Genomic DNA, 10,315 nt, shown 5'->3' on the forward strand with positions numbered 1-10,315 from the left:
GGTGGGCCCAGCGTCCAAGAATCATTTTCCTTTTGAACCTCAAGTTAAAAGCCGATCTCGCTGGCATAAACAAGCTTTCCATCCCTATATAGCAGATAATATACAGATATCGGTCTCCGTACAGTGTACTTCGCATCCGTAAGGATGCATGGTGCGGCACACATTCACTGTATGTACCAAGTATTATCACTTTCTAAAATACTTGGCAAAATGACCACGCGTCCAGCCATTCACCTCAGCCAGTGGCCCAAGTCGTTTGAAACTTGTGCGGGTCGGTGGCAGTGCGTGGGTAAGAGTCTGAGGGATCTGGTCTGGCGGACTTGGCATGTCCAATACCTACGAAGCACTGCATGGTAGCCTGGAACAGCTCGCGCAAGCTGGGGAAACGGAAGAAGCGGTTAGCGTAGAAAGCCGGGTTGCACATCGTATTTCGTTTAAGAAAAGAAAAATGAAAAGAAAACAAAGAAAAGAAAACAAAGAAAAGAAAACAAAGAAAAGAAAACAAAGAAAAGAAAAGAAAAGAGAACAAGGGACAGAAGAGGAGAGAAACCTTAAATAAAGATAGCGCTTGGATTAGCGCCTACTTGGTAGCGCTGCCTGCACCAGTTGGCGTGTTGACCGTTCGGGTTCGGTACCTGAAGAACTTAAGTCTGGACCCCTATCCGTAAGGTACTTACAAAGTATAATGTCATGGCTTATAAGTTAATAAAGTACCTAAACAGCAACTTCCCTCTGACTTCACCAGCGTCAATCTCACCTCACCTTTTACTGTAATACCAACATTTAGCATCAATCCAAACAGCTCCGTCTTACGACCGACCACACCCAAGCTGCATGCTCTCTCATGCCTCCACTTATCTTTTCCTTTGACAAATCTTAGCCGGAAGGGTGCCATCAAGTTCTGCCAGCCGTCAAAACATTTCGAGTCCGTCTCCCACGCCTTCTGGGGCCACTGCCGAGAAAAGAGCTGGAAAAGAGCTTGCACTCGTCTCGGTCCCTCCGTCGCTATGGGGAGCTCAAGAAGGCTGGCGAGATGCCTTGGTCTCGCCGCGTCTCTTACCTCCCTCTTCTCTCCCGCAACAGCCCAGCTCAGTGAGTCCGATGGACTCCTCATTATCAGCGGCACTGGAGGAACCTTCTTCACACAACCCGCCACCCCGACTGGCCCATACACGACCTACACATCGAGAATCACCCTCTCTGGCGATGTGTACGAACCATCAGGCTCTGTCATGTCTGATGGCAGCACAACTACCACCACGAGGGTGCCCATCTCGCGCCACGAAGATTACACGGTCATCACCGGCCGAGAGACCACGACCACCTCCTTGAGCGGCAACTTCTCCATCACGCCCACGACCACTAGCACCACCGAGCAACCTACCAACACGCGCCCGTGCAACAACTACGTCGAGTTCTGCGATCGCAAGTGGAGCAACATCACCTATATCGGATGCCACAACTCGCCCTTTGTGCGTCCTGGAAACGCTGCCTCCAACCAGGAGCTCGAGGTCACTGCCCAGCTCAACGACGGTGTTCGTTTCCTCCAGGCCCAGATTCAGTTCGCTCCGAATGATACCGAGCCGCACTTTTGCCACACCTCGTGTGATATGCTTGATGGTTCGTTTCCCGGCCCAACCTTCGTCCATCCTGTTGCGACCCACCCCCCTTCCCTCTTTTTTCTTCGTCTTTTTGAACGCGCTGACCCAATCTTCTACCGAGCACAGCCGGTCCCATCACGCAATGGCTGACCACTGTAAGGGAGTGGGTGCAAGCCCACCCCTTCGATGTGGTAACCATTCTCCTGGGCAACGGCAACCACTCAGACCCGTCGTTGTATGCGCCCTACATCGAGTCCTCGGGCCTCACCCAGTACGCCTACGAGCCCCCGTACCTGCCCATGACTCTCGACGACTGGCCCACCCTAGCCGAGCTCATCATCCGCAGCAAGCGCGTCATCATGTTCATGGACTACATGGCCGACCAGCGCCGCTACCCCTGGCTGCTCGACCAGTTCTCCCAGATGTGGGAGACCCCGTTCAACCCGCAGGACCGCAACTTCCCCTGCAGCGTGCAGCGCCCGCCCGGCCTGGGCCCGGACGCCGCCCGCGACCGGCTCTACCTCCTGAACCACAACCTCAACGCCGAGTACAACCTCTTCGGCGGCTCGATCCTCGTGCCCGCCGTGTCGCTGCTCAACGAGACCAACAACGTCACCGGCTACGGCTCCCTCGGCGCCTCCACCCACGGCTGCGTCGCCGACTGGGGCCGGCCCCCCAACGTCCTCAACGTCGACTACTACAACTACGGCGGCTACCCCGGGAGCGTCTTCGAAGTCGCCGCCATGTTCAACAATGTGACGTACGACCGGGAGTGCTGCGGCAAGGACGCCAGCGCCGGCCCTGGTCGTCCTCGTGTCTCGGCGGCTCTGTTGATCGCCCTCCTTGCTGCGCTTTTGATGGTTGGTTGAGTGGAGACGTGGACGGGACTGTACGCACTCTTCCGGCATACATACTTCTTGAAAAAGCGGCACTTGTTGAAAAAGAAACAGAAAAGAAAGAAAAGAAACGAGCCTGGCGTTTGGTTTTTGGACGGCATCAAGCAGCTTTGTTGGATTCCACACATCTAATTCATTGGTTGGAAGGAATAAGGGGGCTTCCATGAAGACTTGCCCTGTCACGTCTTGCACGAACTATCTGCCTACCTGGAGGAGTTGCATAGTTGTATTGCTTAGAAATACCCATTGTCCGAGAGGAGGACCCTCTATTTATATTTTATTTTCGCTACGCCAACAGCGCATGTCTCGGCTCTCTCCGGTTGAACATCAGGCCCGAGGTTGGAGCTGTAGACGACCAGCATGTGTACTGAGGTAGGTTCTCGGAAGAACTCGCACGTCAGTACTGGAAGCTGGTTCGGAGCTTTGCACCATGTGATGTGGCTAAGAGTGGATCTTATCGGGCAGTACGGGCAGTTATTACGATTGCATTGATTGTGACCCCTCCTCTAAATCCCCTCATACTTCTGTCTTAAGGTACTCTGTGTCTTTCAAGTCCCCCGAAGTTGTCCCAGCTTTAAAATGGGGTATATCCAATCGTCGTCTACACAAGGAGAAGAAGCAAGATGGATCATCCATCCACTGACCACGCGCTCTGCATGAAGACCCCTCGAATTACCCGAACAAAGAACAAAAAAAAGGAGAAAAAAAAGGAATAAACAAGGGGAGAAAAAGGACAAAAAAGAAAGAAACAAAAACCAGTAACCAACTCCGTTGACCTCAAGTCACCTGTAGCATCCCATAACCCCGTAATATGCTATGTTGTATACACAATATGCTGTTAACGAAATTGATACGAAGACGTTAGGGAAAAAAAGAAGCCGCGCAATGATGTCATGGCCCAGAGTCGCGTGGTTTAGGGAAGACCATGCAGAGAGAGTAGCGGCGAAGGTGGGGTAAATCGATCCAGAAGGTAAAGCTTCTCCTGGAGGCGGCGCGTTTGGGTTCTCGTACTGGAAGTGTTGTGGGAAGAGAGAATCCGACGGCTCGGTTGCCAGAGGGTTGTTATGTCTGCTAGACCAAGGGGAACCAATAAACCCGGGCGGTCTAGAGATAAGGAGGGCAGGTATATAGACCGTGTGTAGGTCTCAAATGGGCATAGATATGATACCACGGGATGCAGACCCCGTGCCCCCGATATCCATGGGATTTGCGATTTGCACGAGGGCGTCCTGGGAAGAGGAGAGTCGAATGAATACCCCCGCTCTGGCATGACCCGTGGTGTCTCTAGTTGACACGGGGCGTTGTGTCCAACTTGGATATTTTTTTGCCTGTAATTTACAGGCCGATGCTCTCAAAGTCGCGCACCATGACGGCCATCTGGGCTCGCTTGGCAGCCTCGGCAACAAGACTAAAGTCCCGAAGGAAGGCGTCGGTCGAGTGCGTCTTGACGTCAACCGGCGCGGGCTGAACGGCACCGAAAGAAGCACTGGTGCGCGGCTGGTGTGTGCCCGAGGCAGCAGACGACGAGGTCGCCGAGGAGGCCGTAGACGAGCGGCCGGCGGGCTGACCGGCGGGAGAGTGGACAGGAGCGTTCATTGTTAATGTTGTGGATCGATGAGAGCGGAAAAGAGGAGAGGATTGCCTGGCTCGGAATGGCGCAGGCGTTTCTGTGTTAGAATAGAGCGCGTTGCGTGGAGAGAAGACGAGTGACCCGGGCGTCCCTGGAGGTGATTCAGGCAAGTAGGGCGTCGATCAGGTATTTATCCGAGACAGAAGCTCTCCAGGGGGTGGAGGGCGGGGGGGGACGGGGGGATCCGAGCGATAAAAAGTTCCCCAAGATTGTGTGAAGCAGAATGTGACAGGCCCCTTTGCGGGCTGCCTTTTCGTCTGGGATGCGTCAAGGGCGTCAAAAATCGTGGGGGGGAGCGGGGCAGGAAGAGGGACGAGGATGCGCCGTTGGTTGATGAAAAGTCGCGTGCCAACAGACGGGAAAAGTTGAGAAGTGACCTGGACCCTTTGGGGGGGTGGTGTTAAGATATCCTTGTTCGAAGAATAAGAAGAGTATGGACGGGCGGCTCGCAGATATCGAAATCTATCACAGTTTGTAGGGGAAGTGGGTAACTTGATGTGACGAGTCTGCCCGGATATCTGTTCGGGTGTTCCAAAGGGCTGGGGGCGGGCGCCTTGGTGATATATAATTCAGGGCGACCTGACTGAAATACTCTGTAGCTTTGGACGAATCCCGCCAAGGTGAGGAGGTATGACAGCTGAGGACCGAGTCGACAGGAACCTAATGCCTATGCCGTCTCCACGCGATCTGACGAAGTTGTCTGACTAGTAATATCCGTCGCTTGCGGGTGGTGGTTGGTTTGTCTGGGGCCCCGGAACCAAAAGTGCGTGGCGTGGCGTGGGGTTCTGAGAAGTACACTTATGTATGAAACTGGCGTCTCAAGCGACGCGGGGGAACACGGGCGGGGTGTGAGGTTGGAAGATGTGTTGTCTTAAGTATTGGAGAAGGGGCGGTATGGGTATGATTCGTGACTCGTTGTTTGATTCAGCGTCTGATCCCGGGGGGAGACGAGTTGGGCAATAATACGGAGTAGTGACGTTCGGTATATTCCTGATTCAAGGTACAGAAAGGGGGACGGGACGGTCACTTCTGGCTGGATGAACGTGAAGGCTTGGAAGACTCGACGACAGAACACCGGGAAAAGGGAATTGCGGCGGGGGGAGGGAGAAGAAGAATAAGTAATTATCAGGAAGCGGAGAAGTATGAAAGTGTGGGCGATGACGAGAGACTTAATAGACTGTTCAATCTCCAGCCCGTCGTCTCGAGCTTCGGCTCAAGGGGACCGACTGACTTGCTGCTTGATAGGCAGACCAATACATTGTGTAGAGTACCTACCTAGGCAAGGTTCATACCTTATGAACGGATGATAACGTTGTTTCTTCCTTCTCGTCGTCCCACAGCTCCGGCGAGTGGGACCCGCATGGGATGGAGAAAGGTCCAGATTGGAGAATTCGAGCATTCCAATAGGCTCGCATGGAAACCCAAACCGAGCCCAAAAAGAACCCCCGTCATGTCCCCGGGATTGACATGATAGCCAAGACCCATCAACCGCGGCAGTACGTTGTACACTACGTGTACACGATTATCGGCCCAACTCATTCTCATGCTCTCGTTTCTGCTTCCCGCGAAAACGCGAAACGGGGCATTTCTCGGGGGTGGGAAATCTGTGTGCCGTTAAGGTATACGTACTTGAATTGGAGAAGTGGGGGGTCTCCCCCGAACTGCCATCATGTATCTGTATCCGTACCTCTTCCCCCTTCTTGTGGCACTTCCGAAGTACCTTAACTATTCGTACGACGTACGTATGGTACCTACGTGCTGTGAGTTGCTTATGACGGTATCATCCCCACTACCAGATGCGGTATCCCGATCTCTCTCCCTCTCCCTCTCCCCTCCCCCCTTTCCCCCCTTTATTTCCTGGTGTTACCTCTTTGCAAATTGAGACGAAGAACGTGGTGCATACCTATGAAGTATGTCCTGGCTGTGTACCCAAATCTTCAGCCCAAAACTCCCATGCTCACAACTTCCCCCCACATGATGCTTATCTGACCAGACTTCCAGACTTCCAGACTTCGGATCTACGGCTCGTAAACCGCCTCAGATGCCAGGTGTCACGAGAATCTAACATGTGAGGTGGGGGACAGAAATCATATGTTAATGTATTTACTGGAATGCTACCCAGTACAGAAGTACCGTACCAAAAGCGGATATAACGGATGGGAGACAGGAGAGCTCGAGGGACCGAAAAAGCCGGCATCCGAACAAAGGCAACGGGACTTTAGCCTGGAAAGGGGGGTTTGCATGAAAGAACCAAAGGTAAGACGCAGAGACAGCGGGATGAATGCACGGCTATCTATACTAAGGTAGGTGTCCGAACTACCTTACCCAACCTAAGTACTACTAGGTAATTACCTACCACCATCGGAGCAGAGCTTCAAACTCGATCAGGCCTCTGCATAAAGGTCACGGAAAATTCTCCGACGCTCACCACGTCGCAGGACAAGGGGCGGGAGCAGGAAACCCGTAAATATGGACAACACACATTCTGCCCATTGCATATGTCAGTGCTGCCAGTGTTCCCAGTGCTGTCAGTGCTGCTAGCCAAGAGCCTCAGCGTCCCCTACCTACAACGGTACAGGCTGCCGAAGTGCGGAGTACATACCTACGTTGTATCCGTACGAAGTACATACGGCCAAGTCCCGACACCGTGACATCGACCTCGTTCGGTGTATCGGCTGATCGGTTAGTCGTCCGGGGGGTTCGGGATGTGATGGCCCAGCCCATCCCTTTCTCCTTGCAAGCAAAAGTGATCAATCTACGTGTACAACGTACGGATGCGGAGTACACGGATATGAATACCTGTAGGAAAATCATCATTCGATTTTCCTTCTCGAACATTTCTGATTTCCTGGAGCCGCAATACGTACTCCCACACCCAAGTCGAACTGCCATTCCCCACGCTTTTCACAGGACAGAGGGGAGACAGAGAGGAACTCGTCTCCCCCACTAAAAACCTCGGTGTGAATATTGCCGTGCAACTTCATCCGGCGTCTGCCCTCCATGACTTCCCCCAACCCGGGGCTGCCCCCTTTCTCATGTATCCGAAACCACCGGCTCCCTCGACACCACCGAAACCGGGCTACCGGTCCCTCCGTTACACGACAGGTAGTGTGTACGAAGTACGAACAGAGAGACCATGGACTGCGGCTGCGGCTGCGCTGCGATGCCGATGGGGCCAGTTTCCCGGTTCTACTCTTCAATACAGGCCATCACCAGCGCGGCCAAAAAGTAATTAATTGAGATGTTCCGGAAGTTTCGCATTGTCGTATCTGCAGATCTGCATTGTTATCTTGCAGATGTGTACACACGTGTTACGCGTCTGGTCAATATAAGATAAAGTAGGGTCATGCAAGAGTGCGATGGCGAGAAGGCGAAATACAAGTCATTACTTTGCAGAGAACTATTAGCTCTTCACATTCTCTTCTCCGTAGTATCGTCTTCCCCTCTCCCTCAAACCGGTCTTTCTGTCTTTGGTCGCTCGCAACGGTGACCTTTCTGAGTCTCCTCCACTAGACCCGCTCCCGGAGCCTGTGGTTCCTAGCGACGTTGCACTTTCGCTAGAAGTTCTTGTGTGTCGCCATAGGCCCCAAGTTTCGGCCGACGCAGTTAATTAGAGAAAATACGACCTACATAGCGGACATTTGTAAGCCGGTGAAAGATTATATATATATATATATATATTGCCGTGTAAATTATCGTTGGGGTATGATGAACACGTGTACTCTGTAATACATGTGTCCGGGAAAATGGTGGATGCGATCTGCTGGACCAGAATCAACGAGTTTTAACCAGCGATTGCTCATGGACCAAAATTTTGACTTGTTGTGGTCGGGCTTCTTGGCATTGACCCCCACGTGGTTGTTCTTCGAGAAGCCCTACGAAGAAGCGTTCCGTTCGGGTTGGTTGTTACTTCGTACTTCGTACTCCGTACCTTATTAGGTACCTCGCTAAGACTTAGCACGAAAGTGCGTACAACTGTACGTCCAGACTGGCAACCTGAGGCAAGAATTCGCACCAAGTCGTAACAGCCGGGACTCGAGTGGGACAGATCGTTCACCAACACCACTACCCACCACCACCTTTCTTCTCCTCCCGGCAGAAGCCATATAATTATGTATGGGACTCAATAGGGAGACCTCACGTTTCAATATCGAGACCTCAAACGTGACATTTTAGTGGGGCCATGAACCCGCCGCCAAGATACATATGTACCGCACCTATTTTGTATGTACACTTTATGTAGAAAATCGCAGGCGACATCGTAAACCTTAACGTATCACTTCCTACACCGTAACTCTGAATCCAACCGCCTAAAACACGATAATATTAAGTCACGATATCCTACACGATATCCTACATAAAATAACCGCCTACGGCTCCGAGATAAGTATTAAGATTTGAGTATTAGGATTGAGTGTTGAGATTGAGTTGGTTACTATATCACCTACGATTATTTACATAATATGTACATACAAAATAGGTGCGGTATATATGCATCTTGGCGGTGGCGTTATGGCCCCACTAGAATGTCACGTGTGAGGTCTCGATATTGAAACGTGAGGTCTCCCTATTGAATCCCTTATGTATTCGTACACTATTACCTCGTCCAAAGCCCCCCACTTCTTTTCGGACCCTGACGATTCTTGCCTATCCTGACCCAACACCCAGTCTCGCACCATCCATCCACACCGCTCTTGGGACTGCAAGTCTTGGCCTTATCTGCTGCGTCTTACAACGTACGCGGGCACCCTTCCCCGGCTGCCGTTGCATTCCTACCCGGCGACTCTCCCTGCAGCTCAGCCTACAACGTACAAGCCTACACTATCCTCTAACCTGCACCTCTCCTGATCCGGCTTGGCCTTGTACAACATATACGATCCTCATACATACATACGTCGCTTCGGCAAAAGTGTGTGAAGCCGCATCCCCCTTCCGAGCCCCGGCCTCACATCGGACTGCGCAGAGCCGCCCAGGCTTGGTGGCCCCCTCTTCTCTCCCCTCATCTCCTCTCCTTCCACCATGCCCGACTCAAGAGCGCCCCCAGCCCCGACTCGCTTGCTCGCCGTTCCGGGTCCCATCGCTGCCCTCTTCAACCGCGTACCCTTAGCTGTGTACCCACCCAACGACCTGCCGCTCCGCTCGCCTTCCTCCGAGACGCACCGCGACACTCCTATCCTCTATGTCTTCACAACGCCGGATGGCGCCCGCACCGGCGCTCCGAGTTTTAATCCTTCTTGTCTAAAGTGGCAGGTGTGTCCCTCCCCTCCCAACGACAGCAGCGAAAAAAAAAAAAAAAAAAAAAAAAACCCTTCTTCCCCCCCATCATGGACCAACGCCCCCAGCTAACAGCTTCCGACCTCAGACAGTTCTCAAGATCGCCCGCCTCCCCTTCTCGACAGCCCCTTCGACGAACCACGCCTCGCCGACCGGCGCCCTCCCGTTCCTCCTCCCCCCTCCGTCCGCCATCCCGTCGAACAACCTGCCCATCCCGTCCGGCGACACCCTCTTCAACCACGTTCTCGCCCACGCCCCATCTCCCGTCCCCCGCTCCCTCGCCGAACCACTCTCAACACGGCAAGAAGCCTACCTCTCCCTCCTCGATGCCCGCCTGCGCCCAGCCTTCCTCTACTCCCTCTACCTCACCCCGGCCAACACCCCCGTCCTGTCCGCCCTCTACGTCGACCCGACCTCCAGCGCCTTTTTCGTCCGCGCCACCCTCCTCCGCCAAGTTCGCCACGCCGCCGAATCAGAAATCCTCAAGACCACCCGCCGGGGCTTCCTCGACGTAGAAGCCCTCTACGCAGACGCCCAGTCCGCTTTCGCCGCCCTAGAGACCCTCCTCCTCCAGGGAATCAGCGCCAGCAAGACGGACGCCGACGAGACCAAGACTGGTGGGCCGACGTCGGCCCCGTTCTTCTCTTCTAGCGACGACGACGACGACGACGACGAGGAGGAGGCCGGGCTCTTCGACGCCGAGGTCTTCGCTTACACAAATATCATCCTCGACCAGGCGTTATGCTGGAACGACACGAGGCTCGCCGACTTGCTGCGCCGCTTCCCGGGGCTGGTGGCGCACAGGGAGCGGATGCTGGCAACGTACTTTGGCGTAGCATGAGCTTGCATCTCCACGTATTAGAAGGAAACCCCCGGCCCGTACGCCAGGCGCAGAAGACTCGCACGATCTGCCC

At 53.7% G+C, this 10,315-nt stretch overlaps 3 protein-coding genes across 3 annotated transcripts; 2 read left to right on the forward strand and 1 right to left on the reverse strand.

Moving 5' to 3' along the window:
* Window positions 1–210: 210 nt before the first annotated feature.
* SODALDRAFT_363136 (PLC-like phosphodiesterase) lies at window positions 211–2,470 on the forward strand (the record flags this gene model as incomplete). The annotated part of the gene is made up of 4 exons (XM_028614533.1): window positions 211–265; window positions 358–397; window positions 746–1,620; window positions 1,728–2,470. 4 exons carry the CDS (start codon window positions 211–213, stop codon window positions 2,468–2,470), a joined length of 1,713 nt encoding a protein of 570 aa, XP_028463126.1.
* Window positions 2,471–2,783: 313 nt separating this feature from the next.
* Window positions 2,784–5,542, reverse strand: SODALDRAFT_363137 (hypothetical protein; the record flags this gene model as incomplete). Its single annotated transcript, XM_028614534.1, has 9 exons — window positions 2,784–2,842; window positions 2,902–2,918; window positions 3,422–3,601; window positions 3,680–3,760; window positions 3,837–4,218; window positions 4,269–4,504; window positions 4,597–4,645; window positions 4,707–4,764; window positions 5,420–5,542. The coding sequence occupies 9 exons, from the start codon at window positions 5,540–5,542 to the stop codon at window positions 2,784–2,786; spliced, it is 1,185 nt and encodes a 394-aa protein (XP_028463127.1).
* Window positions 5,543–8,804: 3,262 nt separating this feature from the next.
* SODALDRAFT_300717 (hypothetical protein) lies at window positions 8,805–10,315 on the forward strand. Its single transcript, XM_028608887.1, has 2 exons — window positions 8,805–9,377; window positions 9,490–10,315. Exons 1-2 carry the CDS (start codon window positions 9,147–9,149, stop codon window positions 10,240–10,242), a joined length of 984 nt encoding a protein of 327 aa, XP_028463128.1. The 5' UTR covers window positions 8,805–9,146; the 3' UTR covers window positions 10,243–10,315.

Source organism: Sodiomyces alkalinus (assembly GCF_003711515.1).
Source record: "Sodiomyces alkalinus F11 unplaced genomic scaffold SODALscaffold_11, whole genome shotgun sequence".
NCBI classification, from domain to species: Eukaryota; Fungi; Ascomycota; class Sordariomycetes; order Glomerellales; family Plectosphaerellaceae; genus Sodiomyces; species Sodiomyces alkalinus.